The 17653-nt window shown below is 41.8% G+C and overlaps 1 protein-coding gene across 1 annotated transcript; it reads right to left on the bottom strand.

Moving 5' to 3' along the window:
• Positions 1-6595: 6595 nt before the first annotated feature.
• LOC306792178 (protein FAM163B-like) lies at positions 6596-9506 on the bottom strand (the record flags this gene model as incomplete). Its single annotated transcript, XM_079289213.1, has 2 exons — positions 6596-7036; positions 9414-9506. 2 exons carry the CDS (start codon positions 9504-9506, stop codon positions 6596-6598), a joined length of 534 nt encoding a protein of 177 aa, XP_079145339.1.
• Positions 9507-17653: the final 8147 nt, after the last annotated feature.

Here is a 17653-nt window from a genome sequence, read left to right as displayed (position 1 = left end):
AAAAGGTCACGTTCAATCCACAAACACAGATGTACACGGACACACGTTTTTCCATCACATATCGGGGGCCAGTACATTTCACAGGGAAAGCACCAAAGGAAGAGGAACACAGCAACAGATTTAGCTCTTAAAACACACAGAGAGGGAGATACAGGGCTCATCGAGACAAGAACAGAGTGAGAATGAAAGGCAGCCAGAATGTGTATCCAGGGGAGTCGGTGTTGTGGGTGTGGAGGACATGAAATTGAGTCCATTCTGTGTTGTGTCCACAGGATTCATTGCTTATTTATTAGTTGTTATACAGAGGCAGAGAGGGTCTGCAATGAAAAATTCAGACAGGAGGCATGGCCTTTTCTCCTTTTAGAAATCACAAGATTACACACACCGGGCGGTGTGTGTGTGTGTGTGTTACAGAGAGAGGGAGAGATTTGTGGACGATGTCTATTTCTCCACAAATCTGACACAGCATTATGCATCCATGTGTGTGTGTGTGTTGCATTTTCTGCATAGCTGCTTTAGATCTCAGGCTTTTGTTCATTACGGACACATATATGTTACATTTGTGAGCGCAGCAAATGTCACATCTGCTGTTATTGTTAATGTGAGCAAGTGTACTTTGGCCTTTCGTCTGAGGAAAGTGCTCCTTCCAAATGTGCTACCAACCTCTCAAAGCTTGGACTCACTGCCTGTGTTTATTTTAGGCAGTAATGTCCATATTGGTGGGAAGGGGTCTCAGGAACGTTGAGATAAAGGACTTAAGTACTGGCAAGGGATGTTTTGTATCCTCGTTATGCTCAAGAACACTGCTGTCTGCTTTATACAAACATAATTAGAAGTAGTCAAAGGTGCAGGTGGATGAGTGAATTATTTGTTTTTATGACAGTCTGACTTGTCTTAGAAGGGAAAGCACAGGTGTTGCTAATAACATTACTTATGGATCTGTTGTACTCAAGTGTCCCAGTAAGTCATGACAGTGTGACAGTGAGACAGCATGCACCGTACCAGAACCCCGAGTGTGAAGCACCGACAGGGAATTCAGCCGTCATTCATTTAGTTTTTGTGCTTTTCGTACTGTGACATGTCAAAATGTCGAGTGTCTTTTGTGTTTAGAGCAGCTCAGTCTTCATTGAATTCATGTTTGCATTCAGGATTTTTTATTTTTTTTGATCTGAACTTTAGGTCCATTTTCTAGCTTTTTATGAGCAAACTCCAACCATTGAGGAAGCCTGTTGGATGTGATTGGCTTGTCTGGAAAATGGTACGTCGAGGTTTGCCTCTGGTTTTAAGTTTCCAAGGTGAAGAATGGACTTTCCTGCTCCACACATTTGTATTTTTTTGGCCTTGTTCTTTTCGATTGTGAATGTTATTTTGTTTGTGTGTTTTGCCCAAAATCCACACAGAAATTAGAAAGAAAAGCAATTCATTAACAACCACAATTTTACAGACGTCTCTAAACTTCAAGGAAATCAATTCATCTTTCACAATCTGAAGAAAGTTTAAGGCTAACATAGTGAAGGATTTGAAAGGGGTGCATAAGATGAAGGAGGTGGAAGAGGAGGTGGTGAGAAAAGTAAGTATGAGGAAAATGTGTGCAGGAGAGGAGCAAGGAATGGGAATCAGAGAAGGGAACAGGACAAGAGATTGGAACAGCGGGACAAGGAGAGGAAAGGAGGAAAGGGGGCAGGAAGCTTTGGCTTGTAATGTTGGTTGGAAGGCTTCATATATCTACCATGTTCATAATGCATGGACACTCCTCTGTACTGCATCTAAATTCCACTGCTAGGGAATTATGACCAGACACCACACACACACACACACACACACACACACACACACACACACACACACACACACACACACACACACACACACACACACACACACACACACACACACAAGTACTAGAGAGTTAGAGAGAGAGAGTGCACAAGGGACAGGCCGGGTGAGAGAGAGTGAGCACGCTGCTGCAGGATGAGGGGTAGATGAGGGGGATGATTCAAAGCATGTCATAAAACATCGATACACCTCTGAAAGCCGAGCTATATGAGCTCTGCTTACACTGGAGGCGATTAGGCCTCTAAATAATTCACAAAGCATGCACAAGCGCTTACTCACACAAATACAGGACGAACTTTCATGCAAACAAATACAGAAACAGATACAAAACACACACCTCCACATACAAATGTATACTGTGCACCATACCAGTGCAAATCATCCATCACATTGTGGAGGGTGTGCTGGAGTGAACTTAGGGGGAGAGATTGGTGTTTATATTATCTTTTCAGACGCACCCAGAGCCTTGGCGAAGGACTCTGTGATAGAAAGCGGCTGATAGATTGTGATGCTTTTTTTGTAGTTATGAGGCAGACTCTTGCTGAGCTGGACAGTGTCAGCCGTGATGGAAGGATGCCGCCACAAACCTCCAACCTCCCTTTCACAACAACATCTCAATCAAAAACAGTGTTGATTCCCACATCAGGTGTTAGTGACTGAATGTTACGGATGCCTTTACTTTACTTTGCTTGACAGAGCAATGAAACAAAGCGGTTGTCTCTGAGCCAGGCTACAGTGTATGCTAAACGCGTTCCAGACCTCGCACTGTGACGTTATCGGACAAGTAGTGGCGTTACATGTAAATTATGGTGACTGTAAAGAGAATAAATAAATACATTTGCAGCCATTGCAGACGGTAATTCCCTGTTACAATGCAATTCATGTAGGAATAAATGAGCGTGAACGTAGCCACATCACAGATAATCCATCATAATGAGGAAGGGTTTTTTCATGTGCGATGCAGTGCCGTTGTATTAATGCCGTCACAAAATGGCTATTCATGTCTGTGCCAGGGAGGCCTCGGTTTGATATCAGCTCCTATACGCCTCCATCTGTCTGCGTGTTCGGTGGTATGTGCTATTTCTCATTCATCAGCTGTGACTCATCCTGCTAATAACCAACTCGATTTCCTCTCTGAAAGAGTTTTCAGTTGTTTTCCTATTGTGTGATTAGTCTGCTTGCCTCTCTGACTCACTCCGTTCATTGTCAGAATAAAGCTTCCCATTTTAGTCTTTTAGCCGGATGACTTTGCATTGTGGCTATCATCTCCTCGCTTCTGACTGCCAGGTTGGTTTATCATCACACTTATGGCATGCCATTCTTGTTTCTTATTGCCGCCCCGTTCAAATATGTCTGCTGTCACGCTGCTCACCTCGTCACATCAGGGCTGACCTAACCGCTGTTGCTGTGGTTAGAGGTTTGTCAGGCTTCACTTTTCTATGTGTTACAGTATGTCTAATGTTTGACAGATTTCTCTCCGAGATATATTTACACCTGTATGCGTTCGGGGAATCATTTTTGGCTGCCGCTAGGCAATAACAATAACTTTCCCTCTGAGTTGAGATGATGAACAGATGTTGGTTTACTACCTTCATTTACAACAAATAGCCAACATATCTGCCAAGCAAAACCGAGTGTAATTGCTTTTCAATATAGGACGGGCCATTTTTTCATTTCATTTATAAATCAGCTCATGGTGCAATATGGTCCTACTCTCTGGTGTTCGCTACTACATGAACATAGGTCTGAGTGTCGTCTTCAGACTCAAAGTCTTATTTTGAATCAGTAATTGATCCCTTTTTAATAATAATACCTTCTTATCTTATTCCCTTTTTATTGTAATATATTCTCATCTTATACGTTTGTATGACTTTTCCAGACAAATCTGCGTTGATCAGTAAACATAATGGTCTAAATCCCACTTTCATTCCTGTGGCCTACACAAAAACAGTACATCTTGTATTTTCTCGCAGGACCCTCTGCATGGCTCTGCTGTTTGTGGAGTGGGGCTAGCGGATATTTACACTGCGCTCAGCAGTTCACTAAATAAGATAATCCAGGATGATGCACCATGCTTTTGGTTGAGTCCACTGTTGGTCCTGTGGAGTCCTGCTCAGGCACAGTCTCATTAAAACGTCCATTGATAAACCTTTAAATCAAGAGGCACGTCATATGAAAGTATACGATGCAAAAATCCTTTTTAAATGGGCAACTTTCTTGAATTGAACGAATGACTCCATGGCTTGTCATTAACAAACCTGTGTATGTGTATGAGCCCCAAGAAAACTGTTATAAACATTTAGTTTTGGTGAAATAAACAACAAGAAAACAGATCAGAAGGATTTTCACACCATTTTATTAGCAACAATGTGTCTGTTAGTTATATATTAGAAACAAGGACAGAAACATTTCTGCTGTACTGGACTTAGTCTGAAAAACCAGCTGGATCATAAAATAAAGCAAGTAATTAAAAATACTGTTGGGAAAAAAAGCAACACTGCATTTAAATATACACTTGTAATAATATGAATAACTATAATAATACATTTCTCTAAGAATTCTTTATGGCACAAAATTTCCTGTGCAACTGTCACATCTGTTTAAAGGTAAAAGCAAAGCATTGAGAACTGTGTGTGTGTGTGTGTGTGTGTGTGTGTGTGTGTGTGTGTGTGTGTGTGTGTGTGTGTGTGTGTGTGTGTGTGTGTGTGTGTGTGTGTGTGTGTGTGTGTGTGTGTGTGTGTGTGTGTGTACATAAATCTGTTACAGTCACATTGTGGGGACTCACCTTCCCTTTGGGGACAAAATTCATCTCCCCATAATGTAAATGAATACATTATAGGTTGAAGACTTGGTTGAAAGTAAGGGTAAAGTTAGGTTCAGGTTAAGATTAGAGCAGGGGTTAGGATTAGGCTGGTAGTGGTTATAGTCGGGGTAAATCTCCAGGAAATGAATGTAAGTCAATGTAAAGTGGAAACACGCCAGTATGTGTGTGTGTGCGCATGTATGTCGTAGTGTATTTGCAGGAAAGCACATGTCACAAGAGGAAAAACTTAACAAAATCACTCAATGTTTGGGAATATAAATGAGTGTGATTGCTGATAAAATCAACAGAGAGACAGAAATAGAGATAGGGAGAGGGAGGGAGGGAGGGAGGCAATCCAAGGGACAATCCAATCAGCTTCAAGCCCCTCACACAACCACACGCATTCCTTCTTGAAATCCAGCAGTGAATATTTTCATTCATTAAATGTGTGTCCTGTGTCCATAAAAAACAGCCACCGCTCCACCAGTCAGAAAGTCAGCCCTCCAAAAACAATCCAACGAAGGAACTCTCCGAGTACCTCAGAGGAAGAGCAAATATTCCTCAGTCCAACGAGTCGGGAGAAGGGAGAGACTGGAGTGTATTATGGCCCGTTAAATATTTATAGATGTGCCTTCAAAGGTGAATTAATCTTTAGCCCAAGTATCCACATATCAACACATCAGAGACGGCACAATGAATGCAGTGAAGAGTCCACAAATTGAAACTTCAGTGAAGAACTTAAAAGGAATATCTCACTGTGAAGTTAAACGTGTTACTCCTCTGACTGCCAACTTGATTCTGTGTTATGACATTTATCAGTAAAATAAACATTTACAAAAAGGGGGTTGTCCCGTCACCTGGTTGGGTCATTCTTTGCATCAGCATGGATTTAAAGGTAAAGTGGCAAACTAATACAATCCCTTCACCCTTCACAATAAATGTTTCAAATGTTATTGCAACCCACCACTGGGTTCGGTATACATATAGGGGTGACAGGCTGTTTAATCGTATGGAATAAGAGTCATGGTATAGCAACTGATCGAGTTACACACACACGCACACATGCATGCAAGCACAGTCACACGAATGCACACGAATGCAAGAACCCACCCCCCTTTGGCACCTCGTCCACCCTGCCTTGAAGAACACAGAGGTGTGTCTCTGCTGAAGTGTATGATGTATATACACTTCGTGTTGTCAGCAGACGCCCAGAGAAACCAGCCTCCCGTCAAACTGGAGACCTCTATGAAAGGATGTGGAAAACAAGCAGGGATTTCCATCTTCTGCGAGCCCTTTATGTCATAAAATATCATGGCCGCCTAAATTAAGTCCGTCTGAAATGTCAGCGGGTGGCAGCTAAAACATGACATCCTCATCCTCCACTGGTAGTAGTGATATTTTTTTTTTTAAATCTCTATAATCTGTGGATGGAGGAACAGACAGATCATCCCATCATAGGAGAGGGAAACACTGGACTTCTCTAATCACATTAGCAGCTATGGCAGAGAGAAAATCCCTGCCGATTATGTCATTTTGACATGGCGGGAATCTGTCAGGCCACGGGTGCAAGAGTCCACAGGAAGTAGGGCTACACAAACTTCATCAAACCGTAAAACAAATTCCATTCTTATTGTTACAAAAGAGCTATTAAAAAAAAAAAAAACGAATCAAGAAGTTCACGTCATTGGTAACTTCACACGTTTTAAGTACTTTAAACTCTATAGTGGCCCAAGTGTAAGGTCCTGGACCTGAGCATAGTATCTTTGAAAATCCTGTCCTGAGAGCCAACTGATTCCTCCATTCTGTAAGAGGTGACGAGTACAACGAGACCAGACTAGATCAGACCATACTAGACTGGACTAAGCTGGTCAAGATGACAAAAAGTCAGACTCAAGCCCAGTTCGGAATGGGCCATTCCAGTTCATTTAAGCATGAATTTACACCAGACTCACCCAGCTAAACATCAGTGCTGATGCTACAGCTGCGGGTGAACATGTCCCTCATGGTGACCGACCGGCCAAGGTTTGGCTTGCGGTAGTTTGAGATGTTCACAGGCACTGGCAGGTCCAGCTCCTGCTGCTGGACGCTGCGGTAGCTGATCCGGTCACCTCCGTTCCTCAACCCATCTGGTTGGTGGTGGATCTGCGGCTGAGCGGGGGGCTGGAGGTAGAAAGGCAGGTCATAGTGCGTACAGGATGGACAGAAGGTCTGTGAGCGTGTTAGTTTCCTGGCCAGTGGAGGGGTGGAGAAAAGGGTGGGGCCATTGGGGATGGAGGAGGCGGTGGCCGTCGCCGCCACAATGTTGTGATTGGAGTGGACCGGTGGGAGGCGGGACGTTACGGCAAAGTCTGGCTCCTCCTCCTCCGACTCGGACTCTTCCTTCTTGCAGCAATAATACTAGTGGTGGGAGGGAGAGAGATGATGCAGAGCAGAGGTAAAAGGATGGGAGAGAGAGACGGGGAAAATATTAGGTAAAAAGGGTTCAGAATTATGTAAATTATCATTGATGAGGGACAGAAGAGGGGGGTTAAAAGCAGGCATAACAGAATGTTTATGAACAATAAAGAAAAAGATAAGAGAAAGGAAGGGACATTTATTACACTGAAGTGTCAGCATGGCCCAACACAGCAAAGCAAATGCATTGGCATATTAGTTTACATGCACTATCCGCCCAATGAAGTCTGTGCCAGCCTCTAAATTCTAATAATTATGGTTACCATTTTACAAAGCTTGCAACCAGCCAGAGGTTTTGGGCATATTGAGTCTGAGAAAATGTCAAACAACATGCAATATAAAATATATAGTGTACATTTATGTACCCACACATTTATCAACAAAGTAAGATGTTTGCACACTCAGCATGCATTCACTCAACAGTCTTTAGAGCGAGGATGTCTCTCATAATCTAACCCCACCTCCGCCTATTTCCCCATGAGGTGCTCCTCGACCCACATGATCCGAAACATGGTCATATGTGTCGCCTCAGTAAAGCTGCACGTGTGCTACATTATGACGTCAAAGAGGTTTCCTCTCCGAGTATTTCTTTTCATCGTGCCAAATCCTCAACAATTGCAGTTCAAACAGACTTGTAAACAGAATCCAGTTTTCAGTGGAGAATTTGGAGTTGCTATTTCTGGCCCACGAAATGTAGCCTACAAATTCCTGGCCTCCTGCCAACTAATATGAAGCCATATTTTGTGGATGACTTTTGATTTTTGCTGTGAAATATAAGAATCCCAAGAACTGTAATCAGCTCTAAGAATTATATGATTTCCACTCAATGTTACCTTGGTTTTCAGTTGATCTAGGTTAATACATGTATTGTGTCGTGGTTTTATTCTGGTACTTTACAATTTGCCTCTCATTCATCTGTTCACACTTACACATGGATGGCAGCAAGCGATTAGCCTTTGACGCCCTAGCCTAACCATTGGGAGCAATTTGAAATTCAATGCCATGATCAAGGATACTTCGACACATTGCTAGGAGGAGCCACCAACCACCAACTCAGGAATTAAACCTGTTGAGCCCCAGGGATCTGTCTTAGAGTACGTTGTACATCGAATAATCAAGGTGGGGTGATGGACAAATCCCCAAACTGCAGTAAGCATTAATACACAAAGCAGTTCTTTTCACCTATAATTCTATTTTTATTTTATGAACAGTACAGCGCCTGGCCAAAACCATTGACATGAACATCAGAGCACAACTCCAAAGAAACATGGGCAGCATAATGACTTTCAAAACATCACAAAATGATCACGAAACTGAAGTCTGTAACACAGCTAATGTGAAACAAAGATCAAAGGCATTGGAAAATATTTCTGTGCAATCTTGGACATTTTATTCTACCAGCCTTGGAATAAACGATTTCCCAAAGACCAGGATCAAGAACTACTGACTGATATAATGACCCTCATAATGAACTGTATTGACCTTGATGAGCCCCTCATCAAAACATTAATTTGTCCAATGCTTTGGTTTATGACCAAAAACCTACAACACTTTCCACTAACCTCAGCTGTGCTTTGTGTTTAGTGCTAATGAGAAGTTTAAATTAAGATGACGAACATTGTAAAGATTACACTGAACGGCAGCATGTTAGCGATGTCATTGGGAGCATGCCAGGAGGCTGACGTTAGCCTGGAGCTCAAAGCACCGCTGTGCCTTAGTTCAGCTCATAGAGCTGCTGGCATGACTGTAGACTCTTGGCGTTGTTGAAATCTACTTCAGTGGTTTTGTTTCTATTCCTTGGCCCATAGTGGAAATAACGCCCATCAAACTTCACTGGAGTCTGATGAATTGCTTTTAAGAATACACTATTTGTTTTAGGTTTTGAATGCGTCACCATGAGGCCATTTACCAAGCGCTGAATGTTTTGGTTTGCAACCACACTTTAATGGCTGTGCACATCCCGAACAATCCTGCAAAACCTGATGATATTGTATTTCAGTTACGACAACGTGATCAATTTAAATGGCCATGGTCAGCAGTCAGCAGGTTCTCCGACAGGATTTACGAGTCTTCCAAAAACGATTTCCACCATTCTCTAATCAGCACGAATCAGACACAGACAAAGAATGCTGCTGCACTCATAAATGAAAAGTTTTGGTTGAAAGAAAGATCTTAATATCCTTGGTAACTGAAGGTAACAAACACAATTTCACATTGTAAAGCAGATATACTTATGACTATCAACACAATGCTATACTCAACGGCATCCCTTACTTGCAGCTCTGCGGACTTTCACAGGAAAAACAGTCTGTGGCCTCACCTGCAGCCTACAGTAGCACAGTACTGCGATGATAAGGAGCAATATCACTGTAGCTAGAATTCCACCAGTGATGACCACTGTCCCGGCTGTCATTCGAATGGCTCTCCATCAACACCCTGCAGAGAGGAAGAGGAGGGAAGGAGAGGAACAGAGAGAGGAGAGTAAGGAATGAGAGCTAAAGGAATGGCGGAGGAGAAAGCACACAATTCATCAGCAGAGTTGCTTCATTTAGTGGATTATAACTGTGTGTCATCTCAGTGGTGCTTATTGAATTATTCAGCAGTTAGGAGACATGTAATAATATCATCCTGCAAATGCTGCTCATAACATAGACAGGATCTCAGGCTGGAATGTAGAAAAAGGAAATGTGATAGAGAGGGAAATCAGAGCATATGGAGAGGGATACGATGAACAGATATGAAATGGAGAAACAAAATGATGGAAGTGATGAAGACGATGGTGTGAGAGATAGACGGGCAGAGGTGAGACAAAAACCAGTGGGCAGATGGAAAGGAAGAGGAGTGGATCAGAGAAAGAGGAGAAAGAGGTAAGACGATAGAGGAAAACAGGCTGTGCTTCCTAACATGCTATTCATGATTTAAAATTGAGTTTGTGGTGCATTCCAGCTGTATAGTATCGGTCGACAAATAGATCGACTTTATTTCAGACTGGGTCCATAGAGACTGTAGGGTTCTGTGTACTCAAGAAATGCTCAAATGTACTCGATTAGAAATCATTTCTGAGTCGGCTAGGACACGTGAACTTACTGGACATACTCAACCGCCTTAAAATGCATTGCAGAATCTACAGTTATTAAGATGGTTTGAACAATTAACCGTTGTATAAAATAATTACAAATGATGGCGAGTGTCACATATATGTTAATGTTCTGAGTTTACCATGAACAGTCTGCTGTTAATGGCACGCTTAAGAGATCATTTAGTTGGCAGTATAGAAGGAGTATAGAATATCAGATGGAGAGAAAAATCATTTTCATTTCTTGCTCAGATTCAACGATGAGCATATCGAAAAAGAAGCAGTAAATTTGAGGCGCTGTGCAAAGCGGACAGGGAGACAGAGCATGACCTTTATTGCATCGATCAGCGGGAAACATCCAACTGGACAGCTTTGGGTGACCTGTGAACCCTGACCTTACATCAGCGCGGTCACAACAAAGACAAATGGAGATGTTGACCTGAGAGCTTTGAGCTCATGTTCACAAATCTCTGCAGAATTGCATGGCAGACCTACATTCACTGTTCATCTTTTTTATGCGATTGCATTGTTTCTTTTTGTTACTGCAAAGATTGCATGTTTCATTTGTATTTGCATGTCATTTATTCAAGGTAGTGTAGCTGTCCTTTTGTGCGATTCACAAAACCCAAACCGTGATCTTCGTGTAATCTTTAAGAAACTCACTTATTGTCGATTCAGGTGGTCAGAAACAGTTTGGTTTTACACACAGATAGAAATGACTGGGGGTGAATGCTACAGACATCACAAGAACATTTGCAGCAGGATGATTGACTTGAGACTGAACTGACCTCATTCTCAGTTTATTAGATCAATGCTTCCCTTTAATTACCTCTTTTCAGTCCCTACAGCAGCTGGATTACAGGAAGAAGCCTTGAGCCTAGATTCAATATTGATTTTACTCCTGAAAGTAGCATAATCACAAACATCGTAATGTCATTCAAACGGTCAAAAGTAATCATTTTCTGTCTTCCCCTAAAGTATCTGAGGCTGTCACATAACCACACAATGTGGTAAAACTATTTCATACTTTACTTAAAGCAAACAATGAACAATAACTCATACTCACATTATAAAAAGATTATAATGCACGACAACTATGAGAATTAAAATACACTATGATCCTTGCAAAAAAAATGTCATTATAAAATGCTTTATATTGTGTTATGATTATTGTTATAAAGCATTATTAATATTTGTGAGAGCACAAGTTCATAATTACTGAAGCATTTCTTGAAGAATCTCGCAAATCCACAATGTCCCACATTTACAGTAACAACCGCAGGAAACAGGTTCTCCAAGGCTTCAATTGCATTTCATGCGTCTCATTTTACTTCATATGACTTCATATGACCTCCATTCTAGTATTTATTTATATTGCACACTCTAAGGAATCAATTACAGTTATTCTGAACAGTAGAATAGTGATATTTAAGTGAAGAATGTTGAGGTTAAGAGTTGAGATGGAACTGTAAACCATGTAGCTTGTTTAATTCAGGCAGAAATGAAATAAATCACCAATAAAATCACTTCACAAAAACAGTGAATGCCTTAATGTTAAAAGGTTGAGTTTCCTCCCATCTCATAACCCAACATTGTTTGTGTTGCCGTGCCCTTTTGCCCTCTCGTCTTGCAAGTGTCTGTATCTTTGCACACAGACAATGATTAAAAAAAAAAAAAAAACCTTGCCACTCAGTTCCCAGGTTTCGTAACATTCTTATATATTTTGGGAAAACCCTGCGGCCCCTTGACAGATGTGGGTAGAGACCTTTTTTCTCTTCATTACATCCACAATCTGGAAGTGTCACAGGGCCGCACCATCACACTGCATTGTGGAGAATTGCCCGAAACCAAAAGACAGCAGGCTCGTTGCTAAGCTATGACTCAATAGTGCAAGTCATTATCAACAGCAAGCACACAGCAGCATGGCGCGCTGTTGTCAAGATGTAACTCAACTGTGACATGGACACACCCTAAAATAGAAAGAGTGGAAGAAAGAAGCAGGACTGCCAAAGTCATATGGAGCATTATCCTGGGGATGAATACAGTTTATATCTATCTATCTTATGAGGTAAACAAACAGTCATACTATTTCCTACTTACCAAGCTGAGTCAACAGTGCTCTCCATCAGCATCCCTCAGCCTACCGGTACTCACATACACTTTACTGTAGTGTGTACTGTTCACCAAGTGACTGACAGCTCTGACCTCCTCACCCTGAAACACCTCTAAACCATGTTGATTTCCTCTGTGGCTAACTTGTCTAAACCATATTAGCTTTCATTGTGATATGCTTCTCCTGAGACGCTCTATGAAGTCAGAATAGATCAGACTGTCTCTGCAGTAGCTGTCTGCCCGGTCTACAAACACAACACGGCTACTCTCCCCTCAGGCTGGAACACAGCTGGACTCTAATCCAATCTGCCGGCCACACAGTCCACCAACCAAATCAATATGAAGGAACAGCAAGAACAGAGCGTCACAGGCTTTCAGTTGAGATGAAGAGGAGGGACATGCGGCGATTTGGGGACATTTTTGGTGTCAGGAAAAGAGAATGGGAAATGGAGACCCTGAAGCTGAGAGTCATTGATGTAATAGGGCCTTTTCACAGCAGCCATGGCACGTCATAGCAGGGTAAACACAGGTGTAACTGATCAAATTGATTATGGTCCAGTTCTATTTCGTGCCACAGCTATTCCAGTGATCAAGCACGCGCAATACCAGGGCCCGGCCCACCTTAATGGAACAGGGCCATAATGGATTTGAATGAATTACACCCGTGTTTACCCTGCAGTGACATGTAAAAACGGCTGCTGCGAAAAGGGCCTGGCTATAGTGCAGGCCTCTAATCAAGTCTTCACTAATTGCTAAGTTAGAGCTACTCATATTGATTAGCTTAAAAGCCGCACTAATCACTATTTTATAAATAACAATGAATCAAAAACTCTCAGAGAATTATCACCCAACTCTGCAGTTCCCCTCATCTGTAGTGAGGGTTTAGCATCTTTTAGCTCTTTGTTTAGTTGCAACTTTGCTGTTTCGGTTCACTCTTACTGCTCTTATCAGTGTGGTTTCCAGTCGCCGCGGGCAGCTGTCTGCCACCTGCTCAGCACCAAACAACATTAGTGACTGGCTGAGGAATAGAGTGGGGCATTTAGCAGCTTGAGAGCCAGATATTTCCCTCCAAATATTGGACTTACATTGACCAGGTGGCCAAACACGCGACTCCAAATGAGTGCTGCTCCGCGTCCGCTTGATGATATTGCGTGATATTACGTCAATGTTGTGTTTACAGATTGTTCTACTGTCCCGAGTGGCCCAAAAAAATCAACTATTCCTGCTTTACAGACACAACAAGATATTCATATTTTGGATGTAAAATACTCACTAATTTCCCTGAATTGGCTTCAACTGAAACAATCAAGGATGTTTTATAATGTATTTGTTGATACTGGTGTAGAATTTCAAAAGACCAAATAAATATTATGCTTGTATAATATAGTATTACCTATAAACCTGTAAACGTGTCCATGTTATGAGAAATATTTGCTGTGGTGGTATTGAACCGTTTCTCTAGAATATTGGTGCTACTCCTTAACCTTTGACCCGTCTCTATTAAGTGCAAACCAAAAACACACACAAATACATAATGCAGGAATGCAACTCACAAACAGTAACGTGGAAGAATATTGAGCGTGTATGTCTCTGCATTACAAAATCTTCTATTTCTATTTCATAATTTTGACTTTCAATCTCATAATTTTGACTTTCTATCTCAGAATTATGACTTTCTATCATAGTTATGACTTTCTATCAAATAACTTCGACTTTCTATCTCATAATTTCGACTATGGGGATATTTTTATTATTATTGGTCTAACTTAAAAAAAAAATAATAATAATAATAATTTTACTTCTTTTTTTTGCTGGCGGATTCGCGGGCCACATAAAATGACGTTGCGGGCCGAATTCGGCCCGCGGGCCGGGAGTTTGAGACCCCTGTTGTAGACGCAACCAATGTACACAACCAGTGACACAGGAACAGTCATTGCTCATGACACAAAGAGTGTCTTAACCATCCTCCGGTGTACACACACACACACACACACACACACACACACACACACACACACACACACACACACACACATACACACACACACACACACACTGTACAGGGACGGCAGAGAGTGTTTATCTCTTGGGGCTCCCTTTATCAGGACAGTGTTTGAGGGATGTTACAGCGAAGTGGCGAACAGTGTTAATTATTTAACCACACACACACACGCACACACACCATTGTGAAATAGAACTGGAGAAAGGCAAACATGTCTGCTCAGCTGCGTTTGCTGGTGTTCCTCCACTGGGATGACAAGAGGTTAAGAAGAAGAGGAAGAAGAATAGCAGTGGGCACACACAGACACACACTAACACTCGCATGCAATACTTTTGGTACCATAACATGCTGAGACAGTGGGCTTTGGAATGAATTGCCACGCTTTGATGAAACATGGCAGGGATCACAGCAGAGGTCTTGCTAGGAATAATGGCTGTTGACAGGCTTTCAGTAGAATGGCGGAGAAGCACATAGTAGGTGGTGGATTCGAGTCATACACAAGAGACAATAGCAGAGAACAATGGGATGAGCCTTATTACTGCTGTAGCTGTCCAAGAGCGATTTCACACATATATTTGCAGCCATATCCAAAGACGCAGTCCACGCACACATGCATGGATCGCTAAGGTAATGACACAAGCCCCTAAAAGATGTATGTGTTTAAAAAGTTTTGGGGATGGCGTCATTCAGAGTGCTCAGGTTTCTATGCCGGATGTTAGTTTTCAAGCTCATAAACAGTCTTTGATAACAGAGCAAAGAAAGGCACAATGAAACCTTCTTCGGGACAAAATCAGTTTAATTACAGCTCTTTGTCCTCGATTACTCTACCCTCTAAAAACAATGAGCAATCAGAGAGCATCCAACCAGTGTTCGCCAAAATAATTAACAACTCATTCCTTCCACCTATGTCTATCATCTCAGCCGAGTAAATTAAAGACGAATTCAGATTTCCATTATGCAACATTCGTCACATCTAGCATCATTTACATGTCGATGTGTGATGCACCATCATGAGGATAATGGAGCGCCACTGTGATCCACTTTGTACACTTCATTAATGTTCCTTTGGAGCACAACCTGTCCTGCTGTGCTTTGCTGGTGATACAGATGTACCGCTTTAAAGGAATAGTTCAACTTTTTGGGCTTGTTCACTTTCTTGCTTTGAGAGATCAGCGACACCACTATTGTTTGTGTGGAACCACTGTTAAGCCAGGGTGCGGTTAGCTTAGCACAAAGGCTGGAAGCAAGGTGAACCAGCTAGCCCACTTCTTTCTAAAGCTTACAAATACACACAGCCCCAGCTGTCTTTATGCTAAGCCAAGCAAATAGCCTCCTGACCCAAGCGCTATACTACGAATAAGCGTTCCCAAAATGTTGAACTACCCCTTTACGACTTTTCAAATTGAAATGATTTCATTTCTTGAGTGGGATCGAATAAGAGATTAAAATATTCCTGCATAGAGCAGACGATCGGGGGGTTTTCACTGGCAAACGTTTAGATTCTACATTCGTACAAGAACATCTTCAATTCTAAATAAAGGAAATTGCAATTGATGTTAAATTTCTAATCCAGTTGATTTGCTCAAAAAAAATAATCTGAATACATACATACAAAAGAATTTAGAATACAAATGATAACGAAGCCTATGTGCACGTGCAAAAGTTCCCCAGGAGGGAGAAGAGGAGTTCACTAAACATTATTATGGTGAAGAAGTTAAAGGAATAAAACGGAGCTTTACCACTGATGTGATGGTGCACCATTGATTTGACTGGATGTTCATTTATTTATTTAGTTTTTAATCTCCATTAAGCTTCAATGCAAGCAGTAATATAAACCCCCAAAAGCTAACACATTCCTCCTTAAGCCTTGTCACAATGTTATCCTGTCTGGCTGCATTGACCCTGCAGCACCCCTTGATTTCCCCTCTCAGGCTCCTGGCTCACCCTGTTCCAGCATAACATTTCACCAGATGTACAAAAAAAAAAAGTATTTTGCCAAAGCACTGACAAGCTTAGCTCACCCCCAACTCTGACCTTGAATCAGGGACCCGGGGAATCCCAAAGGCTGCAGGAGATAGAGAGAGTTTGGGGTTGTGGATGATGAAAACACGAAAACTAGTTTTCTTGTAGTTTTATCCCTTTCAGTACCCTGCAAACGTTTCTGTAATTAGTGCCCCTCTGTGGATGATGTATCATAAAAATGACCCCCGGCTAGTATGAATATAGCACCACGAGGACATTTGGAGAAAAAAAAAAAATGGTGACCTGGGGGTCTCTTTATTTAATTACACAGCTCACTAAATGTCCCTCATCCATCTGAATGACCTTGCTTCGCTGCTCTTCCAGTTCAAATTGCATGCTGATGTAATGTAACTTTAAACGGGATATGCATGCACCTGGAACCGACGGAGCATGCCCTTCTTTGTCCACGACATCCTGTATTTTATCCTCTAGAGTCCCAATCCATTTTTAGGAATATTTGACAACGTCGTGGCAATATGATATTGTCAAACTGTAGAAAATTAAGCCTTTCCAAATGAGCATCATCATGTGCAGAATTTCTTAAAAATGTCACTTTGGGTTTTGTCTGTTTTCTGGATTAAAACTGTGAAGTTAACAAAAAATAATAATGCAGGCAAAATTCAAAGAGACAAAAACACACACAAACATACTGCAAAACAATTAACAATGATCTGTGAACTCCGTTCCTCTTTTTGTGATGCATGCTTTTAGTCACGTACACATACAGACACACCCCTGGAGGTCTCACGGGGCAGGTAAGTGGGGGCTGGACTTCGTCTGGCTTTTGTGCGACTGGTAATGAAAACCTTTGATTTTAGAAGGAAGCTGAAGCAGAAGCAGGGGCCGCAGCAGGTCGTAACCTGTGTTAGATCTAAAATTAGATTTATCCAATCTCCGGACTTTTGGCAATACACTTTGCTCACCGGTTTAGGTTTTATTCTTTTTCTGGTGTTGCAAAACTTTTTTGCAGACCACTTTTTCTCTGTATTGGAATTCAAAGAAATATACTCTGAATTTAATTGAATAAACGAAATTTAACTATTCCATACTGCTCTATTTTTCCATTTTGGACGGGACATCGGAATTTAGAGACCGCTCAGCCCCCGAGGTTAGCTGCAGCACCACACACACACACACACACACACACACACACACACACACACACACACACACACACACACACACACACACACACATTCTAGTAGGAGACCGTGAGTTTGGATGAGATTTATACCTGTTGCTGTCTGAGCCAGGGTATAAAAATTATACTTTAAACAATTGCTATCCGAGCACCATACTATACTAAGACGTAGGTATAGGGACTTGAGGAAAAGAGAAAAAATAATGT

The sequence above is a fragment of the Melanostigma gelatinosum genome (assembly GCF_949748355.1).
Source record: "Melanostigma gelatinosum genome assembly, chromosome: 18".
NCBI lineage: Eukaryota > Metazoa > Chordata > Actinopteri > Perciformes > Zoarcidae > Melanostigma > Melanostigma gelatinosum.
Note: the sequence above shows the minus strand (reverse complement) of the source record. Positions and strands in the feature narration are given on the sequence as shown.